The sequence below is a fragment of the Condylura cristata genome, unplaced genomic scaffold (assembly GCF_000260355.1).
Source record: "Condylura cristata isolate star-nosed mole 26May11 unplaced genomic scaffold, ConCri1.0 scaffold00001, whole genome shotgun sequence".
In the NCBI taxonomy this organism is placed as follows: Eukaryota; Metazoa; Chordata; class Mammalia; order Eulipotyphla; family Talpidae; genus Condylura; species Condylura cristata.
The window spans coordinates 30114479-30141481 of NW_004567102.1; the positions used below are offsets into that span (position 1 = coordinate 30114479).

At 36.0% G+C, this 27003-nt stretch overlaps 1 protein-coding gene across 1 annotated transcript in view; it reads left to right on the forward strand.

The window, feature by feature from the left end:
* MYO6 (myosin VI) overlaps positions 1-27003 on the forward strand; it is a 114994-nt gene that overhangs the window by 27020 nt on the left and 60971 nt on the right. Inside the window, exons 2-4 of the mRNA XM_004673635.2 lie at positions 13157-13299; positions 19247-19316; positions 24788-24861. Of these exons, the coding sequence (XP_004673692.1) occupies positions 13183-13299; positions 19247-19316; positions 24788-24861 (261 nt within the window). The 5' untranslated portion in view covers positions 13157-13182. The remainder of the gene's footprint in view (positions 1-13156; positions 13300-19246; positions 19317-24787; positions 24862-27003) is intronic.

A 27003-nucleotide genomic window follows, 5' to 3' on the forward strand; every position in this document is an offset into this window, starting at 1 on the left:
GTGTTGAGTGGGACCTGTGAAAAATTCTAATTAATGTGAATTAATTAAAGGGAAAAAGTAGGCTCAAACCATAAGTGTGAAGAAATTCTCCCTTCATGAAGAGAACTCAACAGTGCTAACACATTCTATTGTAGAATGGTAATTCTTGTGAATTGAGACTAAATTGTAGCTGAGTTGAATTTTAATTGTTGAATAATCACTGTATAAAGGAGTCCAAAAATCAAATAAGGTTATAAATATAACAACTAATACTTGAACCATTCTAATAAAATTTGGACTCAATTGACCTTAATAACTAGGGACATTATAAATAATGTTGAACCAAAAAAGCTCAAGATACATTTTGATATAAGTGGAATGCAGCAACTTTAAAGGAAACCATTCACAACTATGCTGATGGTTAGGATAAAGGCAAAATGCCCAAAGAGTAGTAGAGGAGGGTTTTCATTGTGAGAACTACTTAAAACACAAAATAAATCAGTTTGCTTACTTTTAATTCTGTTTAGGGAAACGGAAGCCCTTTAACCCTATAAATAGCATTCCTCTGAGATGTCATGCCTTTTGAACTGGAAGCTTTGGATTATATAGTCAGTATTTTACATTTTAGAGTAATTACTTTCGTTTGTAGAAATGAGCTATCTTAGTGATTTTAAAAATCATTGTGGTTTTTTTAGAGCACTTTTTTTTTTAAAGATTTATTTATTTATTCATACAGAACTGGGGTACAGGCCAGAGATGCGGAGGGTGAGAGGATTCACCAGGGACAGAGTGGGGAGCAGAACAGGCAGATCTACAAAGTACACTGCTGAGGGGAGCAGCGGGCGGGTCAGGAGAGGTCCGCCACGCCATGTGGATCTCCTCCATGTGGATCTCCTCCGGGGCAGGCAGGGATCGAACTCATGCGGAAGTGGCTTAAGCTTCTCAGTGCAGTGCTTCAACCCGCTGCGCCACCAGGGAGGGCCCTTTTTAGAGCACTTTTTAATGAAGTGTCATAGTACTTCATTAAATTATATTTTACAGTTTGTATACATAAATTGTATTTGTCCCAACTCTTACTCTGAGAAATCAAAAGTTCATGCAGATTTCTCCATTCAGAGAAGTTTCATTTAGTGTTTTATTTATTTGGCTATTTCCAAATCTATTTTGAAATTATCTACCTCTTGCCTAAAAGTTTACTCACTCTTTGGTAAAGCTTTGTGTATTTATTTATGTTTTTAGAATCTGTTATCATACTCTATTTAAATTATCCAACACATTTGAGTGAAATGCTCAGTTGTATGTCAAACCATGAATTTACCTGATTTGAGAGATATTTAGTCAGAAAATTGTAACAATCAGAAAAATCTAATTGCCACTTTGCATTTGCTATTTAGTGGATTTATGAGCTAAAATCTCATACAATAAACAACCAATTAATAAACATTTTACAAAAAGGATTACAATTCTCATATATCTTAGTTTTTCTTTTAATTATGTTTCAAACACCCAGGTACTAAACTGTTCAGTTTATTTGTTCATTCATGCATTCACTAATGATCTGCTGCTTGCTCAGTGCTGTCTGTCCTATCTTGTCATTCTTTCTGTTAGTGCCCTAAACTGATGTGTTCTTTCCCCTTCTTTCTGTTTGGTTCTTAGGTACAGTCTCTTCCCCCAGAACACAGTGATCTTTCTAATGTTGCAAATATAATCAGATGACTCTCCATGGCCTGTAGAAAAGAGAATTAGAGCTAAGGCCCATTATCTCAGGGATCTGCCTTGCCAGTTTCATCTTCTGCTGACTTTATTTTTCCTTCTCCTCTAAAAGCACACTGTTTTTGTTTTACATTTTTAAATTTCTGCATTTCTTATTTAATTTGTCTGGAATATCCTTCCTTATTTTTCTATTTTGTTAAAATTGTTGGTCCTTCAAATCCAATTAGTAAAATAACTCAGGAGAAAGATATATATGGATGACTTCAGTTATGTGGAATATAAAGAAACAAAACAAAGGAATAGACAAAACTTAACCAAAACAAACCCTAGAAATACTGCAGAGTTGAGGCAGTCAGAAGGGGGAAGCTGAGGGTGCCGTTGGTAGAGGGGCCCCGCTGATGGGGATGCTTTGGGGTAGGTGTGGGGTGGTATTTTCCTAAATCATGGACAGTGTAGAACAATGTTGCCTCATTTAAAAAAGTTACATAAAAATCAGAAAAACATGTACAGTGTTATAAACAGATGTTACCTCAATTAAAGATAAAAGATGTAAGTTAGATTGCCCTCCCTCTAAAACCTAAACCCCCCAGGGGTTTTAGTCAGGCAGTCAAAATAATTTTGTTTTGATGACTCTAATAAGAGTAGTTATGTTGGTCTCTCATTTATGTGAACATCTTGACCAAGGAAGAACAAAGATATTTGTGGATGAGACAGGAACAAAGATAATAATAGATCAGGAAAGAACTGTATACTGAATACTATCAGGATTTAAAATTTTCAATGAATATTTTAAATAAGTGTTAGCCCTAGGGACTTAATAGAAAAAGCAAATATAGACTTGTTTATAGAACAAGAAAATATTTACTTCCTTTCCACCCACCTCCCCATACCCGCAGGGCTTGGAAAATACTATTAAACTTCTACTATTAATGCTTCTGTGCATTATTCGTAGGACACTTGATTGAGGACTAATTTTGTGCAAACGATTTTTTGATTCAATTTTACTTTTTTTTTTTAAACCTGTCTGGAGGAGTCCAGTATAATATTTAGCTTGTGACTTAATCAAAAGTTAAAAATAAAATTTATGCCCTGTTGAAAACTACTTCCTGAAAACCTTTCTAGTTATTAAGAACATCCTGTCAGGGATTCATCTCAGTAAATACTGAGCTTTTGGCATTTTCTCTCGTAAAATGAGAATGCCTAGCTAACAATGAATAGTTGCCCCTTTCTTGGCCTTTTTTTTTAGACTCCTTTTTGCTTTGTAAAAAAAAAGTCACATGAGAGAAACCCTTACTTGAATCAGTAAGAATTTGGGATTGATACAAGACTGAATAAATGTGAATAGATCAACACTACCACCCAGAAACTGTACCATAGGTATGTTCCCTAACAAAAATCAGTGGGGGCCAGCCCCTGGGAGCTGCTGAAAAGTACTGAGGTACATCTCAGCGTAAGGAAGTGAATCTCCTTATCTATTTCCAGTTTTTTAAAAAGCCCTGAAAGTTCATATTTATAGTGATGGGTCTGCAGTAGGCTAAAGTATCAGGTTCCTTTGTTTTTGGTCTGTCTTCTCTTCAATAACACTGTTTTATAGGTGGCAGGTCTATAAAATTAATTTGTTGATTCAACAGGTATGTGTGTGTGTGTGTGTATGTATGTATGTACATACCAAGCACTGTTCTGGTCTTCTGGATTCATAATCATGATTATAACAAAGTCCCAAGAGTGTACTTTGTCGATCTGCCTGTTCTGCTCCCCACTCTGTCTCTGTGAAGCCTCTCGCCATCCCTGAGCCTCTGGCCTGTAACTTGTGTTATTTCTAGTCTCTGCCTTCTTACCGTAAACATTTTTTTCTGATATACTCATAAATAATATTTAATATTCACTAAGGAAATAAACATTTTTTATATGATAGTTTATTTTTACATCATTTTGTACATTTATTTTTTCATCTCAATTGTAATCCCCGTGGGTTTCCCATCACCGAGTCACCCGTGTGCCATCACCATAGTCCCGTGCACTTCCCTCCCCTCCCCATTTTTGATCCCATTCCCCACTCCACCCCCACAAAATGTCTCTGGTATATGGCTGTTCAGTAAATAATAAACATTTTAATGTTCATGAAATGAGAGGGTTTTCATAAGACTTTTACTTAAGTTTAAAACAATTCTTTTATGACTTTAAAAACAAAATAGATTAAGACAATAGGTCTTTTCCATGAACTGGTGACAAATAGAACTACTGGTGCAAATAAGAAGACTGATTAGGCAAAGTTGTATAGTGTAGTGATTACTAGTTTGAATCAGAGGTCACATCTTACCTGTACATTTATTGCTTAGCTGCCCCTATTTGGGCAACTTCCTTAAAAGTTCTGAGCCGGAGTTTGAAGGCAGGCATACTGTTTCCCAGAGCTATAAAAACCAAATGAGATAAGAAATTAAGGGACCTCTGGTGCAAAAGCTGGTACATAGCAAATGGTATGAGAAACATTGTTGTCATTTGATTTCCTCAGAATGGCTGAGTTGAACTCCTCCGCACCTTCGACAGTTCACTTGGTCTTCAGTTGCTGTGTTCATGTTACCTACCCATACACACACATGCTGCACACAGCCCAATTAAAAAACACACAAGAACCACTTAGGTTTATGAATTGTGTGCCAGCTTTCCTCTGGATTTTTGGGGCTCATTTATGAAAGAATGACAGAAATTACAATGTAATGCCATCTACTTTTTAAACTTGTGTTATTTCTAGTCTCTGCCTTCTTACCGTATTATTTGAGATTTTTTTTTTTTTTTTTTTTATCTCAGAAGAACTCTGTGATCTGAACTGGATTTGACTTGGGGGTCATCCCTTAAAATGATCCCATAGGTTATAGGTGAAAATCTTCAACTTCTATTTTGGGAGACCTTTAGAAGATTTAAATGCTAGAGATGTTACAGGAATGTTTAAAAAACTAAACAATGTTCACACTTCTTGGTATACCATCCAGATTGTGGTTTTGCTTACATAAAGATTCCCTGAAAAAATGCGAGTAACCTTGACCCAAGTCCTGTGATTTAGCTGAGAATGTTTCCATTTGAGCAGAGTGAGCCTTTTTACACAGGCAGGATTCACTTAGAGAAAAGACCTTGGGTTAAAGACCAATTCAGTTTTTGGGTTTTTTTTTTTTTTAATTAACCACGTATTGGAAGAATAACCTAGCCTTTTAGGAAGAAAATGAACTAAATAAAGCCTTCAGTCTTGGTTAGTGTTTGGACCGTGGTGTAGTCCCATAGTTTGATCTCTCAGGTGTAGTCCCATAGTTCTAAGTAAATAAATTCTCAAGATTGAAATGTGATAGTTCTGAAATTGTAAATAACTTGATTAAGAAGTGAATAAAAGACAGTTTTTATTAAAAATAAAATCTTCAGTTTTTAAAAATTCTTTTTTAAGACTAACAAACTTATAAGAAGTAATACTTTATAGTGCTAACTACAAAACTAGGTCAGTTCTGGATGTAATCATTGGCCAGTAAGTATTAGTCACATATGGCAATTTTAAATTGGCATAAGTTAATATCTTGCTATTATATTCTAGTATTTCAAATCAGTAAAGGAATTTGAGTTTCTGTATTAAGCTGGGATATTTTGTCTCTGAAGGAAAAAGGGCTTTCTCTATAATGTTCTACATGTTAGTCAGCTTAATATAGACTGTATGTATATTATTTGAGTCATGACTACATTCAAATTGTTTTATGATAGAAACATAATTATGTCCAAAATAACAGTTTATGGTTTCTTTTTTGAAAAATCTTTAGGAGAATTATTTCACCAATTCTTATAGTTAACCTAATATCTGTATTAATTTATTTGTCTGACAGTATTAATATCAAATTATCTTTGAAAACATTTTAAATATGTATTAATATAATGTTTAATATAATATTTAATATATACAGTAAAATATAGTATATAAAGTATTGTCTAATATATTTAATATTTAACATATGATAACTACATAATAATGTCCCATGGATGATCAACTAGACTTTCTATGATCAGTAATTGAGGGTATAGCTGATCTAGATATTTCGTTTTTTTGATGTCATATGAGCTCTCTTTTCTTACTGCTATGTAAGCCTAAAACAGTGGCTGCCACATAGTATATGCTCATTGAATATTCTTTGAAAAAGTGATGAATAGCAAAATTACTTATGAAGTTGAAATAGTTTATATTTAGACTATATTTTCTTGAATTGTTTCCTTATTTCTTTGTCCTGAGTTTGAATTTGGTGATTTTTGTTTTCATTTTTAATAAATGTTTGTTGCTTATAAAACCACATTACTCAGAGATCGTGTATAATGTGTGTATAAGGCAATATTACAGCAATCAAATAATTATACATTTTACAACTGACTGAACAAGATTAATTTGGAGATATTTTCTGAGAAGTCCTTTTGAAATATTTTTTTCTTTTTCCTTAATAATATATTATTATTATTCATTATTATTATTATTTTCTCACCTATCCTTTATACTCCTGCTATGAGTGAAACCATCTGGTATTTTTCCTTTGGCTTACTTCACTAAACATGATCTTTTCCAGCTCTCTCTCCATGTTTTCTACAAAAGGCATGTGTTCTTTTTTTTTTTCTTGGTTGCTGAGTAATATTCCATTGTGTATATGTACCACATCTTTTTAATCCAGTCATCTACTTTTAGGCATTTGGGTTGTTTCCATGTCTTTATTATTATAAATAAAGCAGCAATAAACATGGGATGCAGGTGTCATTTTGAATCAGTGTTTTTGTGTCTTTGGGTAGATACCTAGGAGTGGGATTGCTGGGTCATATGGAAGCTCCAATTTTAGCAGTTTGAGAAACCTCCAAACAGTTTACCATAGTAGTTGTGCTAGTTTGCATTCCCACTAACAGTGCAGGGGAGTTCCTGTTTGAGAAGGCCTTTTTTTTTTTTTTTATTCATACAGATCTGGGGTACAGGCCAGAGATGCGGAGGGTGAGAGGATTCACCAGAGACAGAGTGGGGAGCAGAACAGGCAGATCAACAAAGTACACTGCTGAGGGGAGCAGCGGGCGGGTCAGGAGAGGTCTGCCACGCCATGTGGTCACCTCCGGGGCAGGCGGGGATCGAACTCATGCGGAAGTGGCTTTAGTTTCTCAGTGCAGTGCTTTAACCCGCTGCGCCACCAGGGAGGGCCGAGAAGGCCTTTTTAAAGGTAATTTAATGAAAGGGAATCCTGCTGAAATGTTTTTCAGAATTTTGGAGCACAAGTAAATTTTTATGGAACTGAAAAGCTTGTGTGTTATGTCCACCACAAATGTACCAGCCTTGGCCAACTGTTACTTGGTGCCAGTTTTCTCATAGTATTGACACCAGAGAAGCTAATGACTTTCAAGATAGAGCTGATACAGATGTGAAAATTTGCTAATTTTTTATTAAAAGATTCATTTATTTATGCATACAGAACTGGGGTACTGGCCAGAAGTGCAGGGGCGGTAAGAGGATTCACCAGAGACAGAGTGGGGACCAGAACAAGCAAATCTACAAGGTACACTGCTGAGGGGAGAAGCGGGCGGGTCAGAAGAGGTCTGCCGTGCCTTGTGGATCTCCTCCGGGGTGAGGATCCAATTCATGCTGAAGTGACTTTAGCTTCTTAGTGCTGTGCTTTAACCCACTGCATCACAAGGGAAGGTCCAGAATTTGCTAATTTAAAGCTGTCTATCCCCTTTCTGTTAAGTAGAATTTAAGAACCTGGAGGGTGGGGATTTTTGCCAATTTTGCCTACTGTTCTGTTCTAATTGGTTGTTATTAGAAAGATCTGTAAGACCAGCAGACGTCTCCTTTGCTCTCCATTATATCCTTACCACCTAGCAATATGTGGTGCCTAATAGGTGACTAAATAGTAGTTAACAGAATGAATGAGTGGAAGGCAGTGAGTTTTTTGCTTATTTTGTGTAAATGTTCCTTGCTTCCTTTTTGGTATCAGCTCTTGCACCTCAACTTTGCTAGGCCTCATTTTCTAATAACTTAGTAATAAAATATAAGACGTTATATACCACAACAATGGTTGTTTCAGCCTTTTAGTCTTATTTTAAAAAGTATTAACAGTGATATTCAAAGTACTACTGTAGTTATGGGCACTGGCTGAAGTTTGTTGACTAGTTACACTGTTGGGTACACAATGGCTTGAGAACTCAAGGGGTTGTATAAACATTTTTTTAATTAAAAAAAAAAATCACCCAAAAGTTTTGGAGAGCTTCATAATGTGGTGCTTTAACCTGTGTGCCACCAGGGAGAGCCCCGGGTAGTAGATATTTTTCATGACAGTGTCTAGTGTGGCAGTCCCTTAAGTCACTACTCCAGCAGTATGGAATTCTAGGTCGGAAGTCATTTTCCTTAGAATTTCAGAGGCATAGTTTTAAGTTCCTGCTTTCACTGTTGCTGAAATCATTTTGAGTCATGGTATTTTGGGTATCTTTTTTTTTTTTCCCCCTCTTTTCTGGAAGTGTGAAGCATCTTCTCCTATGTAATAAAACTTGACTTGGTTTCTTTGTGTGTGTGTGTCTTTTCCCTGTCTCATTTTTTCATGAATTTCTGGAAAATTGCCTCAAATTTATTTTCTATACCTTCTAGTGAATATTTCATTTCTTCTATTATGCCGTTAAAGGGAAATTATTCTGACATTTGTAAAAATCACTTTATTTTGGATTGATGTTAGGGGTGCACTAGTCTACTTTGGCTATCCTAGCAGAATACCATAGGTTGTTTGGCTTAAGCAAGAAAACAACTTTCTGACAGTTCAAGGCTGAAAGTTCAAGATCAGGGTGCCAGTGTAGTTGAGTTCTGGTAAGGATTTCTGTAGTTGAGTTCTGGTAAGGATTTCCGTTCTTTTCTTTTAGATGACTGCTACCTTACTCTGCTCACATGGCATTTCCTCACTATGTGCATGTGCTCTTCCTCCTTTTTTTTTTCTTTTAAGGATTTTATTTATTTATTTATGCATACAGAACTGGGATACAGGCCAGATGTGCAGGGGCCATGAGAGAATTCACCAGGGACAGAGTGGGGAACAGAACAGGTAAATCAATGAGAAGTACATTGTCGATGGAAGCAGCAGGCAGATCAGGAGAGATCTGCTGTGTCATGTGTGTCACCTCTGGGGCCGGGGATCAAACTCACACTGAAGTGGCCACCTCCACTGCACACCAACCTCTCCAACCAGGGGAAGGTCCACTTTTCCTCTTTTTAGGGAACTGCCAATCCAGTTGTGTAAGACCCACCATTATGGCCACATTGAACTTTAACTATCTCTTTAAAGCTCTGTGTCTAAGTTCAGTCACATTGAGCATACAAACCTTAGGGGACATATAGTTCATTCCACAGTAGACATACATTCATTTTATATTGATGGGTATTACAATAGGGGAGAGAGATTAGGCTCAGTTTTGAATACAGCAAAGACAGTTGGGGACTGATAACCAGTGAGTAGAGTGAGGGACTCACTAGATGCAAAATTACAAAGAGGAAACAGTAAGGGTAGGAGATTTTTGCTAAGGTGACTTAATGACATTATTTTTTTTTAAAGCAAATCATGGATTTATAAATCAAGGGTAGAGGGGATCAAGAACATGATCAGATCAGGTGGGGGGATTTCTCTAACCTAACTTAGCATGATTCTTGCTAAAACTGACCTGTGCCGAACAATGCAGACATGTAAGCCTCCTTGAGGCTTCGTCAAGGAGCAGTGCCAGAAGAGCCTAACTCAGGTTTGGTTAATGAGAGAGCTTTTATGAGCATGGGGAAGGTTTTGTATATGCATCGTAATTGTTCTGGCATTTCTCATTCCAGAAAAACATCATTCATCATACTTGTTTCTTTTCTCTTATCCAGAGACTATCCCTTTTCAACTTCTCCTTCAAATTACATAGTAATGTAATTTGGGTAGATGTTTGCATAGCAACAAGGAATAGATCAGTGATTGGTGTTAGAAATCTCTCTCAATCAACTTTACCTATTATTCCTTACTTTAGACTCCTTCATTTTACCCTTGGTTTGCGAAGTATCTTACTTCTTATATCTTTTGAGATTTAGTAGTCTAATTTTAGTTACTATTCATGTTTTCTCATTCCTAACTCAGGATTGAGATCTCTCTCAGTTTGCTGTATCAGCCATTTGCATCCCCACTTCCAGAATGTTGTTGCCATTGTATCCTTTTCAGTTCATCTTGTCTTCTGGACTGATGTCTTTTAAAAGAATCCCTTTATTGTACATTTGGGTGTGTGTGTGTGTGATGAAATAGCAGCATTAGTTGTGTGTCTTTGAATCTATTATCATAACTGGGACGTTAGAGCAGATAGTTGAAAGTGGGAAATAATTTAAATCATTCAGGCTAATATTTCAACTTTTGTTGATTTTGGGGGTTTTGCTTTGCCATGATTTTTTTTTTTTTCTTCCAGATTTCCTCTTGCCTCCCAGCTAGATAATGTAATTATTCTTAAATGACCCCTCATGGCTGTTTGTAATTTTCCTTAGTATGTAGAACTACCACAAGACCATTTTTGTTGCAATTTACTGGTGATTCAAAACAAGGGACATGAGGTAGAAATGTGATGGCCTCTCTTGGGTGTTGTTATGTAGGTGATCTCAGTTTTATGTCACTTAATTCTTGTAGCAGTTGTATATGCATAAGGTTCAAGATAATGGTTAGGGTGATAAAGTAAACAGCTAAGAGTTAGTTATACAGTAGTGGAGCTTACTTTTTTTTAAATTTAAATTAAATTTTTTTTTATTTATATACCCAGAATTGGAATACAAGCTAGAGGTGCAGGGGTGGTGAGAGGATTCATCAGAGACAGAGTAGGGAGCAGAACAGGCAGATCGATGAAGTACACTGCTGAGGGGAGCAGCAGGCCTGTCAGGAGAGGTCTGCCGCCCCATGTGAGTCACCTCTGGGCCAGGGATGGAACTCTTACTGAAGCAGCTGCAGCTAGCTTGCAGTGCTGCATCCTTACTGGTTGCACTACCAGGGAGGGCCCAGAGCTTACTTTCTAATGCAGGTGTTCTTTTATTTTTTAATATATTTATTTTTATTTATTTATGCATACAAGAGCTGGAGTGTAGGACAGATGTGTGGGAGTGGAGTGAGAGGGTTCACCACAGATAGAGGGGGGACCAGAACAGGCAGATTAACTGAAAGACGCTACTGACTGGAGCAGTAGGTAAGATAGGAGAAGTCTGCTGTGTCATGTGTGCCACCTCCCTGGGCAGGGATAGAACTCATGCTGTGGATAGCTTCATAGTTCTGCTCTTTATCCCGTTGTGCCTGCAGGGAGGGCCCTTTTTTTACCTGGGTTTTAAGAACTTTCCACACTTTCTAGTCTACCATCACCTTTTATTCTTCTCAATCTGCGTGAACAGTTTACCATTTTTTCAGTGAATATTGAGTGGCCACCTCTGTGTTGTACCTTGAGGACACTGAGAAGACTAGTCCTTTCAATAAGGTTTCTGATTTTCTGTGCAGACTAGCAAGAATAAGAACAGTGATACTAAGTAGTTCTGAAGTCCTTCAGTAAAAAGCTCTGTTGGTTTTAATTTGAATGGCAGAGAAAATGCAAAGAAGTGGGTAGATTTGAAATAATCATTTGAGGTAAAAAGATTAGTTGGGAGTGATAGAGATTTGGGGAAAAGTTGGGGAATTGAGGATGACTACAGGTTTGATCTGAACTGAATGTTGGTGGTGCCTTTACTGGTAAGAGAAAGAACAGGCTATTGTGGTAGGGCACAGTACCAGCAATGTCACATCTATTAGATATATTCATGGCCCAGTATCTAGGAGGCAAGTACATACTGGGAACTGAGAGGTGCTTTGGACTGGAGAAATGAATTTGGGTATCACACACTTATAATGATATTTGAAGCCACTGGGACTGGCTATAATTATCTAGGGAAAGTGTATGGATGTAGGTGTGGTGATGTAAGTGATTTATTTCAATGGAGAATCCTCATTTAATGTCTTAACTCAGATTATACTTAATCCTAATAGCATTTGCTGCTACTTCAATGAAGAATCCTCATTTAATTTCTTAGCTTGGATTATATTTAAGCTTAATAGCATTTGTTGGATGGGTAAAGCAAATCCCATCATGTAGTTGTGGCATTGAAGTCATTACCAAAAAGCCTTTGTAAATATGACAATGGTTAGTGGCTTTTTGATTAAATTGTTTGCCAAACATCTTTGACTTTTATGAGAGGCTAGACCTGAGGCATTCCAGATGAGGAATCCCAGTTTTGAGAAAGCTGTACAAGAAATGATGTACGTATATCAATTCTTTCAGTATAAATGAGTAGTGAAAAATAAGTTCCCATTGAGATGCTGAAACTAGAACATCTGGAAACCACTAACCACTCACTTACTGATTCATTGTTAGTCTCATAACATCCAAGCTCATTAAAATCAGATTTTTTACATGTCATGAACACTTGGATACTCTAAATAGCATAATAATAAGTGTTAAATATGAAAATTCCCAATATGAAATAAACTTTAGGGGAATACTTGAAGAAATAGATTAGAATTCACAGTAAGCAAAAGCTGGAAACAGTCCTTGTATTCATCAGTAGGAAGGCAGGTAAACTGTGGTGGTCTGAAATCTTTTAGTGGGCAGAGTAAACAACAGAATGGGTGAATAGCAAAGCCATTTTGCTGAATGAAAGAAACTGGATACAAAAGTATCCATATACTAGTCTTCTTATATATAAAGTTGAAGAATAGGCAAAAACTAATGAGAGGATGCTTTTGAGGGATAGGGGTTGACAAGAGGGAGGCCTGAGTGAACTTTCTGGGGTGATGGAATCTATACTGATTGGAATGTTAAATTGGTATAGACATTTATATAAGTTCATCAACTTGTTTATTTAGGATTTATAAATTTCACTATATGTAAGTTTTATATCAGTAAAAATCGAGAAAACAATAAAAACAACTATATTGAGCAATGCTGTGAGGATTAGTGTAGGGAGTGCATAGGTGAGGCAGCTCTGTGGACTCAGATTGTCAGGGACAGTATTCCCAAAGAAGTAATGCCTCACCTTTCTCATTTTAACCCTCCACATCTAAAATGACAAACTGTGCAACTCATAATACTTTAGTTATTGAAAGGAAGTGGTGTTCCAATTTAACACTGGGATAACAAGTAAGCATTTCTATTTCTGTGCTGCTCTAGTCTTACTATACTGTAGTGACTGCTGTAGGAAGGGTAGAAGAATGTGTGCTTTGTCCATATCCAAAGGTGGATAATGGTGGGCAGGAATCAGCAAGAGAGGAGGAGAGTGCTGATCACCTGCGGCAGAAGTAGATGTGTTTCTGTGAGTTGTGCTGTTTACATGTCAACTTTACAAAATATGTCAACCTTTTTTTTAATTTCCAAAGTTATTCATGTTACTTTATTTATTCCTTTGAAACAGGTGATACTGGATAGCTCCCTTCAAAAATGGAAGATGGAAAGCCTGTTTGGGCTCCTCACCCTACAGATGGATTTCAGATGGGCAATATTGTGGATATTGGCCCTGACAGCTTAACAATTGAACCATTGAACCAAAAAGGCAAGGTGAGTTTCTCAGATTTCAAAATTTGCTTTTGTTTTATTGGTATCTCCTTTTCTTAATGAAATAGACATCTGTAACACAGTTTAGGGAAAAAGTAGTTTTCTGGTAAATGAAATCTTAATTCTTTGCTAAGTAATTTGGTTAAATCGAAAGTATATGTCCTAAGGGAGAAAATGATGTCTTATGGTAAAAAGAGACTGAAATTTAGGGAGCCTTTCATGATCACATTCTTAAGAGGAAGTAACTATATGATAAACTATAAATACATAATAACATCTTTATTTCTTTTCCTGAAGTTATTCATATGTTTGTGATATTTGACTGTTGCGTCGGCTATACTGATTAATGGGAGTCGTGGAGCAGGCTTCTTTTGCTGCTGAAAAGGCAAGATCCTGGCCTTTTTATTCTTTGAATAATCATATAGCATCAGTTACAAAGATGGGTGAAAAAGATGGCTAAAACTGAAAATGTTTTTTTATCATCTGGGGCTTCAGGGGCAATTGAGTCTGCTGACCAGATAATTCTTATCTGGCTGATGACCAAGTGTTGTAATCGAAACTATACCCCAGATCCTCTGCCATGGTTCTAATCTTATCAACAAGGTGTTCCACTGATCAGCTTCTGGGGTCCCTTAGTAAGCATCAGTCCATGGCCTGGGTGCTCTTGGTCATACCTTGTGACTCATATCCTTCCCAGGGTGATCAAGCTTTCTGCTCTTGGTTGATTTGATAGGCACCTTGTAAGTCTTAGCTCCTATGCCTGATTGACCAGGCAGTTTGACCTTACATAGGAATGCAGAACTGAAGGTAACAAAAATGGTGGCCAAATAGGCCGCCTAAGTCTGGTAGACCCACACTCAACATGTTAAAAAGTGAAAACATGAATAGTGAATGGAATTAGTTATCAAATTTTGCTTTTTGTGTGTTTCTATAAAATTCTTTATAAAAAAGCCTGGGGTTTTAAGTTTATTAGCCTGGCATTGGAGTAAATATATTTCTGTTAAGTGAAGATACTTAAGTCTTAAATCTTTCAGTTTTTTTCTTATGCTGGTGGTTTTTTTTTTAAAGCATTAAGTCATACATTAACATTGTACACAGGTTTCTATTTCCTTTTGTGCCAGGTCTACATAGGTAGTTTTATAAACTGGATTTTAGGGGAAAAATGAGCTGGAGTTTTTTCAGTCTTTATGGGGATTATGAAAGTTGGTTTTTGTGTGAAATCTTCACAATTTACAGTTTAATAAATACTCTTCTTAAACAGGTCTTGTGACTAAATTAAATTTGTTGAGGTCATTTCTGTTTACTTTAGACTCCGAATGTTCATGAATAATTTATACTCTGCTGATACATGGTTAACTAATGCCATATGACTGCCATCCTTCTGGGAACCTTAGAAAAACAAGGCGAATCTCTCATGAGGTCTTTTCACAGAGAAAACTATTCTGTTACTGTAAACAACCCAGGAACCTAAATGCATAATATATAATGTGCCATGTTAGAGGAGGCCAATTAAAGGAACCCTCAGAAAATAAAAGACAAAGCAATTCTAGTTTTTCCTTTTATTAACAAATACCTATCTGTACTTACAATGATGTATGTTAAAATATGAAAAAAAATGCTTAGTTATTTTTATGTATTTGAATTTGGAGAGGAAAATTTTCCTTGTCTCTGTATCTAAGAATTAAACTGACATACTACAGTTTCACGATAGAAAATCATATGCCCCTTGAAATTTTTGCATATATGTGAAAGCCCTCACAGGAGAAGGATGATTCAAAGTGCAATGGGAACAGAACCATTTTTATGCCTTTTATTCGCAATATATTTGTGAATAATTGATAAAACCAAAGAGTCTGGACTAGGGGCAGTAAATTATAGAGAATTAGTTTAGGAAGATAGGATTAGTTTTTTTTTTTTTTTTTTTAAAGATTTATTTATTTGTGCATACAGAACTGGGGTACAGGCCAGAGGCTCAGGGGTGGCGAGAAGCCTCACCAGAGACAGAGCGGGGAGCAGAACAGGCAGATCGAGGAAGTACACTGCTGAGGGGAGCAGCGGGCGGGTCAGGAGAGGTCTGCCACGCCATGTGGTCACCTCCGGGGCAGGCGGGAATCGAACTCATGCGGAAGCGGCTTTAGATTCTCAGTGCTGTGCTTTAACCCGCTGCGCCACCAGGGAGGGCCAGGATTAGTTTTAACAAGGTCTGTTTGTACATATTTCTCTCCATCTCATTCCCTTTCTCTGGTAATGATTGCTGTCTTGCTTCTTCCTGATACAGGGAAGCCACATTTCACCTGGGAGTCTTTTTCATTATTTTTAGGAATAAAAAAGAACTTCAGAGCAGTTCTTATACCTGCTGTTTCTCAGTGCCTTTAACTCAAAGTAATACAACAAAGTAGTGTATTTTGAGTGACATGCTCTGAATTCAAAGTCTTTTTCATTTTTGTTTAACATTATATAAGTGTTAGTAATTCAAAAGGGCTAAATGAAGTGAAAAACATATTTCTAGGTATATTTTTACATAATTCTGTTACATCGATAGGTGACACAATAATTTAGTTCAAGCATAGAAGAAACTTCTTTTATGGGTAGAAGCTTTTTCAGGTTTTAAATATTATGTTGTGCTTTCTTCTATGCTTTACTAATATTAATCAAGTACACACAAAGAACCAGTGACGACACTTTAAATTGTGAAGACATAAAAATTTATGGTTCTGTAGATAACTTTTTAAAAAGGATTCAATTTATTTATGCATAAAAGAACTGGTGTGGGGACCAGATGTGTGGGGACTGAGAGGATTCACCAGAGACAGAGTGGGGAGCAGAACAAGCAGATCTATTGAAATACACTGCTGAGGGGAGCAGCAGGTGAGACAGAAGTCTGCTGTGCCATGTGGGTCAACTCCCTGGCTGGGGATCAAATTCATGCCTCAATGGCTGGCAGTAGCTTAATAGTGCTGTCTTTAACTTCTGTGCCATCACAGAAGAGGCCCCTCTGTTGATTATTTGTTCCTCCTTACATTGTTATTTTTGCAGTAATAACCACCTCATCACCTGTGAAAACTTGTGCTTGCCCCTCCCCTGTTGACCACTCTCCCTCCCTGCTGTATATCTAGATCTACAGTTTGCTTGCAAGTTTTGTTTTATTTTTGTACCCCTTGTTTGGTTTTCCTATATCTCTCCTATGAGTGACACCATCTGATATTTTTATTTTTCCTTTTGACCTTATTTCACTGAGCATAGTCCCTTCTAGCTCCATCCATGGTACTGTGAATGGCATGAAGTTAATTTTTTTGATTGCTGAATAGTATCTTCATGTGGATCTGTAGATAATTCTATAAACTAAAGTCTGACTTTTTTTTTCTCCCACAAAAACCTTGTTTTTGAGAAATACAGATTCTCAGGAATTGCTTTTAATCTTAACTTGACCCCCTTTCTGTGTGGGGTCTTTATAAATTGTAAAGTGTCATAGTGAATGATCTATATGTTTTTTCCCTAAATAATTCATGGTCTGGAGACCAACATTTTTAAATAGTAAGGAATTAAATGCGTATAATGATGGATGAGCCAAGTAGATCTATGTGCTGATATAGTAGGAACAAAGAGCATAGAATAAATAGCTGTGATGGAAACCTGTCTTGACGACAGCAATAACTTAAAAATTTGGGATTGTGGCCATCGTAAGAGAGAGATTTCACATTGCTTTAGGTATATATGTATATGTGTGTGTGCATTTCTTAAACACATATATTGAGAAATAAATTTTACATGTTAACAAGTACTATACGTGTACATATTCATAAATGAAAGTCTTAGCATTTATATGGATTTTTTTGATATCTTTTATCCTCTTAAAAATGTTGATAAGTGTGTGTAAACATTACCTCAATAAAAATAATGCAATTAAAAATATCTGTCTTAAACCTCTAAAATAAATGGTTTCAGTTTCTATATTTTCAGCAGACTGGCCTTTATGCTAAAGCCCTAAATGTGTCTACTTATTCTTTTCCCTGTTTACTTTGCAAGTCTCATCTTTTGTCCATGGACAGTGACCTCCGCATACTCTTGGTATATGCTTATTCTAATGGCCTTTCTGTTCCATCTTCCCCTTCCACAGTGTTTATCAAGCCCTCCCATGAGCCAGGTGGTGTTAGGGCTCTGTATCCTTGCTCACAGCTGTCCTTTGGCCTGGATGGCACTTGGCTTAGCAAATACCTCTCTGTCAAGACACAACTGAGCTCACCTTCTTTATTAAGTTTTCCCCACAGATGCGCAATATTTCCTTTCCTTTCTCCTCCGTCAGTGGAATTTATTGATTATTTCTTCCTTTGAGGGTAGTATAAATTTTTGGCCTCCTGTACTCCTTTATTAGAGACACTTGGTTATATTTTGGATATTTTTCTCTTACATATTCTAGTCTGTAATCTCAATTGCAGGGACTGTTTTGTCCTTGGAGTTTCATGTATTGTGTTTGACATGTAGTAGATTTAATGTGGAGCAATTAGCGTGCTTTGTTATGTAGTCTTTTGGAGAATAAAAGCCTCTACCTACTGGGAGAAAAACACTTGCTTTAAATGAAGCAGATTTTCTCATTGAGTATGTGGTAAAGGGGGAAAGATGAAGGTTGGTGATAATTTAGGGGACAAAGGAAGAGGGAGGAAAAGATCTTAGGATTCACTACTCACTTTTTCATATTGCTCTTTATCTTGCCATTGTAGGAACTCTTTGTCCTCCATTTCTCCCAACTCCCATCTCCCCTCACTCCTTCATATTGTTTTTACCTTTTGGGGTGTTTTTATTTCATATGTCTGTTACAGGGAATTCACTCCTGAATTCTGGGGAGTCCTTACCAATATAACCACAAATGTGTGGCACATAGGTCTCTGACAATAACAGTTATTTACTAATTGTATTTCCAACAGTTATTATAAATTGTGTTTTATTTACATTACCAGTAACATACCAATGCACATTTTGGATTTGTTTAGATTTTATCATTTATTTTCTAAACATTTCCACATTTATGACATTATGGACATATGCACAAGGTTTCAGATAGCTAACTTCCAGAGTTTTTAAGGCATAACATCGTTCCCAATTGTGTATGACTTTGAATTGAAGTAGTTCTAGCAGCCTGAGTTTTAATCTATAAATTATAGCAGTTACTTTCTTCTATACCTTTGCATAGACCAACAAATATTATTTTAATACAACCAAACAAATTTCCTCTAGGGTTTTATTCGATATGGATGGAAACTTCAGCTAAAAGTAATTGTAATTGTTTAAAGAACATAAACTTACAGATAATTGTTAGAATGGCATGGGTAAAATTTAATTCTCTGTGGATGTAATGTGAGATCATATCTTCTCGCTTACAAGATACTATCTTAATTCTAAAATTTCTCCCACAGTCTTTAAGTGATATAATAAGTACAGATGTATTCATGGGTACCTACAGTTTTGTGAATCAAAAAGTCTTGGATGCTGTTTATAATTCTGACATATTTCTGTACAGGAATTTATGTTTAATGTGTTATATTCAAGCAATAGCATTAAATATATAATACAGTCTTTTCTGTTGCTATGGTTACTGAATGTTAATTTTTTTTCCTTTTTTAAAACAAAATTGCTACATGCAAACATTAAACTTTTTATTGTTCAAAAAGGCTAAGTAGCATCTACCTCTGTGAACATTTTTTGTTTCGTCTTTTCTAGGTTAGAACACAGTGCAGTTTTTATTTACACCCATTTTGGTTTCATGTTCATGTAATAGTGAATGGTATATTTGGGTAAAATTATTACCTTGTTTTTGGGTTAGTGGCTCGTTAAATTATACGATCTTACATTTTAACGAAGAGCATATTGTTGCACTTATGTATGCAACTAATTAAGGTCCTTTATTTTTCTTACTATTTATAAGCCTCTAATGAGTTTTTGTTTTGTCTGTTAGACATTTTTGGCTCTCATAAACCAAGTGTTTCCTGCGGAAGAGGATAGTAAAAAAGATGTGGAAGATAATTGTAAGTATCAGAAAAAAGATCATTCTTACCAACTAAGGGAAGTTTTGCAAAAAGACAATTCTGGTGTCATTCACACGATAAAATTGTCCTCCCTATCCATTTCTTCTGCACCTCCTCTTTTCTCTCATAACCGCCATATTTTTCATGGAGTGTGTTATTTTTGTTGTGTTGAGTTATTTATTTATTTTCTAAAGATTTATTTATTTATTCATATAGAACTGGGGTACAAGCCAGAGATGTGGAGGGTGAGAGGATTCACTAGAGACAGAGTGGGGAGCAGAACAGGCAGATCTATGAAGTACGCTGCTGAGGGGAGCAGGGGGAGGGTCAGGAGAGGTCTCCCACGCCATGTGGTCACCTCGGGGTCAGGCAGGGATCGAACTCATGCGGAAGTGATTTATCGAACTCATGCGGAAGTGATTTTAGCTTCTTAGTGCTGTGCTTTAACCCGCTGTGCCACCAGGGAGGGCCATATGTTGAGTTATTTTTAACCTCATCTAGAATCAGGTGATTTTTATAGTAGTGTTTGTGGTTTAATAATTTGGAAATTGAAGTGAGAGAAGACATTATTATCACTGTTTGGGGGAAGCACCCATTAAAATAATAATGTATAGTATGTATTAATTGAACATTTGATTTCAGAAAAGTAAAGTGCAACTATTTTAGTTTACTTGGTGAAAAAAATCTTTCCCAGTGAATAGGCCATTTGTTATTTTTTTCAAGCTTAAGTAGTAATTATATTGGCAGATTTAAGAATTGTGTCCAGAAAGAGATTGAGAAGAATTATGTGGCACTCCCTTTCTTTCCAAAATTGCTGGAGGATTTATCTGATGGGAAATTTTTTTCTTTCTTTTCTTTCTTTCTTTTTTTTTTAAACAGCAATCTCTCCAACAAGACAGAAAGGAATGAAATTATATCCAAGATAAGGGAAAAACGTCTTTCCTGTGGAAACATTCTAGGAATTAATCCTTTTCATATATTCCATTTGTTTTGTTTATATAGCTTCATATAGCTAAAATAAATGATTTTGAGTATTTTAATCACTTTTTAAAATATTTTAAATGTTCTCTCTCTGGTTATTTCATCTGAAGCACTTGTCCAACTTTTCATTTTTTCCAGCTGTAGTGTGGATTTGTTGCCTCTTGCCAGACAAACAGCAGTGTTAATTGTACAGATGTTAATTTATACTTGTCACATGGTAGCATGGCCTACCAGAAGTCCCTTTCCTGAAACCACATGTTAATGCACATTAGTTATTGGGCTTGGAATGTTGGTTGTATTGCTTAAGTGATTTTAGCACTTAGAGTTTTTAAGTGAGTTTAGCACTTAGATTTAAGGCTTGACCCAGTACCACTGTTCTCTGTCAAATTTATCTTTAGCATTATTTTTCAGGGTCTGTCATGCATAATCTGAAATCCTTTCCTGTTCTCTGTATCATGATATAACATGATCATTAAAACTTGATGTCTATTAAGGAGAGACAAGAGTTGCAATTTGATAGTGCCCTAAAATTGCACAATTTATTAGCTATTTATAGCTCTAAGTTTTCTATGCAAGTATCAGAAAGGTTTCAAATGTGGAGATTACTATTGCCTTTTTTACCTGACTCTAGTATTAATACTAGAAATAGGAAAATAATTCAGGTATGTGAAGTCAGTAATTAAAATAACTTTTTTCATACTGATTTTAGGCTGCTGTTACTTATATATCATAAAGTAATTTTCTGTCATGACTAGAAGCTGAGATAAAGTACAGATTATAAAACCCCCAAAGTTTGCTGATTTAGTCTCTTTTAGTGATGAAATCACTTTTACAACAATACAGCTATTGAGTTGAGCTTCTATGTTGAACTTCTTGTGTGTTCCTTTTTTCTTTTAGCCAGTCAGAACTGTAATGAATAATAAGTAGGGTTCAAATCTCAGATAACTTCTTAGATATCTAGATTTAGTTGTTCATTTATATCCACTCTTCATTAGAAACCTTAGGTATGTTTGATATATGTTTATTAAACCAAAATATACTGTTTAGTGGATACATAAAGAAATAGTTTATTTTTTGTTATGCTATATATTTAAATTTGTTTTAAAATGGTTTTAATATTGAATATAGTTAAAATATATGAAAATTAAGGCATAAAAAGTGAACAGTTCACAGAAAGGATGGTACATAAATAACTAAGCAAAGGTGTCTTGGGGCTGGCTATTAGGAGAGGGAAGTAGAAGCTGAATTAGGTGGGGCAGGAAGTTATTTCTGAAACTGTGAACATCCTGCACCATACCTTTAGAGATGTGTAGTCAATTGGGAGTTACCATTTCCCATTGTGGTACAGTGAAGGTAGTGCATATTTTCCTCTGTCTTTCCCTTTCTATGTCTTCATGAAAATGGAATAGCCTGAGTAGCATGATTTCAGAGGAAGATTCCTGTCCAAATTCTTATTATCTTTGGCAGATATTTCACCAGATAGGTATTTATTTGGTTAAATTAACAGATGTCCTTGAGAAGTCTAAAAGCAATATGGAAGAAGGTAAAGAAATGAGAGCTTGTTTGTTTGTTTGTTTTTCCAGGGGAATCTGAATTGTGGGAATAGGAATTGTTAGTAGAAGCAGAGAGAATATCACTCAACCAGTAGTTCAGAGGGATGTGGGAGAAGGGGGAGTGTTTCAGCATTGTGGTCTTGATAAGAAAAGGCAACATGTAGATCAGGCTCCTAGAAGACAAGAGTGGAATAAGAGCAGGTATTACGTAGAAATTATAGGAGACCAAAACCCCAAACGAGACACACCTATGTTGCTGACCCCCTCCATATCTTTCCACCATTTTAGGAAAGCTGCCAACCACTGTTAGGAATCTCCATCACTGTGACTCTTTTTGTTCTGCATTAAGTGGAATTAGGGAACACTGAGGGATATGTCCTTGAGAAATGAACTGGCTGCATTGTCTTAAGTGTGAAACATGGACAGTCTTGTTGAGATAGGCAGAGAAAGAGAATATTGTTTGACAGAATTAGTTAGGTGTTGAATTGTGTATTACATACATGCAGTGTAGGCCTGTGAACTTCGATGAGTGAACAAATCAACAAATCAACAAATGAGTCAGGTAAGGTCCTGCCCTCAAGGATCTGGATTCAGTAGCAAACACTAGATATACAATTTTTTTGTTGTTGTTGATTAAAATTTATTTTCTTACACTATTGTTCATTTTTGTACAGTATTTGACTTCTCCTCTCAGGTGTAGTCCCACCACCACATCATTCACGAACCACCACCATAGTCCTTGTATTCTCCCCTCCTGTTTTGACTCCACTGTGCTGTATGCCTCAGGTCTATAGTTTACTTGCAAGTTTTGACCTTTTTTTTTTTGACCCTTGTTCAGCTCCCATATATTCCTCATATGCATGACATCATCTAGTATTTTAATTTTTTTTTTTTCCACTAGCTCCATCCACGTTTCTGTGAATAGCAGGGTTTATCTTTTTGATTGCCAAATAATACTCCATTTTGTATATATGCCACATCTTCTTGATCAGATCAATTGTTTTGGGACATTTGGGTTATTTCCATATGTTAGCTGTTATAAATAGTGCTGTAAACACAGGAGTGCAGGTTTCCTTTTGAATTATTGTTTTTGTGTCCTCTGGGTCATATGGTAGGTTATTTTTTAGTAATTTGAAGGACCTCCACATGACATTTCATAGTGGTTGGACCAGTTTGCATTCCTACTAGCACTGTAAAAAGAGTTCTTTTTCTTCACATTTGCACCAGCATTTGTTGTGCCAGTTTTTAAAATATGAGCCATTTTTATTGGTGTGAGGTGGCATCTCTTTGTGGTTTTGATTGGCATTTCCCTGATTATAAGTGATGTTGAACATTTTTTTCATATGGGCCTGTTGGCCATTTGCATTTCTTCTCTAGAGAAGTGTCTTTTTAGCTCTTCTGTCCATTTTTTGACAGGGTGGTTTGCTTTGTTTTTGACTAGCATAAGCTCTTTGTAAATCTTTGATATCAATCCCTTATCAGGTGGATGAAATGTAAAATGTAAATATTTTCTCCCAGTCTGTGAGTTATCTCTCTTTTTTGGTTATCATCTCCTTTGGTGTTCAGAAGCTTTTGAATTTGAGGCTGTCCCAGCTGTTTATCCTCCTCATGTGTTTTTTTTTTTGCTTCTGGGGACGACTCCTTAAAAATGATTCTGAGATGTAACCAGGCATATAATTTTTTAATCATAACACTGTCAGTCTCTGCTAAGTACTGTAGAGAAAGTATAAAGAAGAAAGTAGGTGTAGTGGTGTTGGGGTAGTGAAAATGAGAGTTATCATTAGGTGAAACCTTTGAACAGTAAATAATAGGTAGGTTTTTGACCCCTGGAGGAAGTGGCCAAGTTGTGATAGTATTTGGGTTTGATAGTCTGCCTGCAAATCATACCATTTTTGAAGGAAATTATTGAAAATTATATGAAAAGGTCAGTGGAATGCAGGTTTTACAAAATCTTGACGAACAGACTTGAATGTAAACTGTGGTACTGAGGAGGAGACTCAGGACTCTAGTTATATCAATTGTTGAGCAGTTTGGATTGGAGAAGAGAGAGATTAAATCAATCGATAATAAAAAGCTATTGTAGTTACAAAAGAGATAGTGAGACCTAAACTAGGTTTAGAGTAGTAGAAATGGAAAGAAAGGAAAGGCAATTCATTGATTCACATTATATCTGAGTGCCTACCCAGTGTCAGTGCTGTACTTTCTCATATGGTATGATGATGTGTCCTGGCTTAGAAAAAGGGTGGGGAGAGAAAATGATCCTACCATTGACTATGGTTTGCAGTCGAGATGACTGGAAAAACAGTCTTGCTAGTAATGGAAACAGAGTCATTGGAAAAGTAGAGATGAGCTCAGTTGATTGGAGGGCTGGGAGAATAGATTATGCCAGTAAAATGTATGGTATATTCTATTGTGCTCAACATATGAAAAATGATTAAACCTGGATTCTGCCATAATTAGCTGCATATTGTGATTAGGGCACATATAGTTTCTCTAACACTCTTTATTTTGTCATACAAGTTATAAGGCACTGACTGAATATTCCCTTCCTATTCTAAAATTTTATTCTTTGTCCTTTTCTGTGAAATACTGAGTGTCACACTGGACTAGTGTCAGCACTTTGTTTTGTCAAAAATGTATCAAAACCAGCCCTATATATGTAGCATATTCTTTCCATTTGAATTATACTCAGCTGTTTAAGTAACCTTTATTGTGTATACTTGTCTGGTCCACCCTAGATGTACGTAACAGTTGGAAATTCAGAAAAGCACTTTAATATACATATAAATGGATATATTTTAACTGGCATGTGGGATTTACATGTAATTACAAATTAACAGGTGAATTTTAGCTTGGATCAAAGTGTTAGGTTAAGATAATATTGCATTTTACTTTTTTCTTTGGAAAGCTAAGGATTTATAAACTTTTATGTTTCAGGTTCACTTATGTATTTAAATGAGGCCACTCTCCTCCATAATGTCAAAGTCCGATACAGTAAAGACAGAATTTATGTAAGTATTTTACTGTGCTTTAGGGCTTTGTGGGCTTACATATTGTACATGCTATTGTTAAATTTGTCAATTTTGAAATAGTCCAACAAGAAATCATACTTGTCTGAGCCTGCTGACCAGTGTGTATTCTATAAGGATGAGGATTTTCCCCCCACTAATTTATTGCTGAAAACTCAGGGCATAGTACATAGTAGTTATTTAATAATATTTGTGGAATGAAGTAATAAGTTCAGAGCAACACCTAATATCTTTCAGACTTAAAAATGTTCAATTTGATTATTTTAGGAAAAAAACACTTTTCTATTTTGATTTCATGTTTTTTGGTATATGTTTGTGGATGTTGAATTTTCCCCATTGTTGTATAAAAGTTGAAGGTAGCATTTTTTATATGTGTGTGTATACACATTTATATATAAAGACACATATATAGTTATCTATAAATTAAACTTATTTCAATAAATACATAAATTGAAATTAAATACTTAGATAAAAAATTATAAATTAGTATAGGGTATAGGACTGGAGGAATTATCAAGTACGATAAAGTGCTGCTCTAAACCTAATAGAACCTAAATAGTCACACATTTCAATATACTCTAAATAGATGCCTTACCTTAAAAATCTAGAATATTAAACAATAAAAAAGAATGCTTTTAATATAAACAGTGCTATGCAAGTAATTCAGGTAGACATTCAACTAGTATGTTTAAATGATGATAATTTAGTGGGCATGTGTGAGGTTTTATCTACTATGACCTACTTGTAGATTTCTTTGATGTCTGGAGATAAATTGCCCTACTGTAGTTCTCCCACTATAAAGATGGGACTCTGACTCTTCATTATTTTTGAATAAAGAAGACACATGGTTTCTTTGACACTTCCTAGATCGAATGACAGTTTTAATCTTTTATATCACTATCAATTTGCCTAATTGTACTTATTTATTGCTGACTAAATTAGCTTTAGTCTTTGCCATCTGTCCAAGTAATGACAGCTGGAAAATAGGACTAAGTTAATCTTTTCCAAAAGAGTTTATGTGCCATCTTTTGGTTATTATGTATTCTATTGTCTTTGCTTTTCTTTTAAAAAGTCAACTAAATAAGGAATATATCTAGGTTGAAATATAACTATTCTCACCAGAAATTTTAGAAGTAAAACTCACTTAATGAACATATAATGTATACTAAATGCTGTTAAAATATTGCATGAAAGTATAACACATTTTTTTTTTTTTTAAAGATTTATTTATTTATTCATACAGAACTGGGGTACAGGCCAGAGGCTCAGGGGCGGTGAGAGGCTTCACCAGAGACAGAGTGGGAAACAGAACAGGCAGATCAACAAAGTACACTGCTGAGGGGAGCAGCGGGCGGGTCAGGAGAGGTCTGCCACGCCATGTGGTCACCTCCGGGGCAGGCGGGGATCGAACTCATGCGGAAGCGGCTTTAAATTCTCAGTGCTGTGCTTTAACCCGCTGCGCCACCAGGGAGGGCCAGTATAACACATTTTTAAAGTTTATTTGTTAAATCAAATTCTTTGTACTAATCAATAAATGTTGAATTAGATACCACCAAGACACATTATTTTTCAAGTAGAACTCTAGCTACTGTTTTTTCCTTTTCAAAAAAAATTTTTTTTATTACATAGAAGAACTGGGGCATAGGTAAAGGATGTGGGGTATGAGAGGATTCACCAGAGACATAAGTAGAGAACAGACCATGTGGTTCTACTGAAATACACTGCTAAGGGAGATAGCCAACAAGACAGAAAAGGTCTGCTGTGCCCTCTGTGGGTCAGTTCCCTGGCTGGGGATTGAAATCAGGCCATAGTGTGGTAGTCTGTAGGCTACTAGGGAGACCCCCTATAGGCCCCCTGTTTTCCTTTATTTAATTAAGATTTTATTGCACTAACATTGGTTTATGACATATGTAGGTTTCAGGTGTGCATTCTTAGCCATCAGCATCCATGGGTACACTATATGATGATTATCATCAAAAGTGTAATTTCTGCTGACCCATATTCACAGTTTACTCACTCCACTTCCCACTATCCTTCTGATAACCATTGCTTTGTTTGTTCTTGTACTGCTTCTTTTTCTTTGTGTATCGTCCATCACCTAGTGATGGTGGAACAATCTTATTT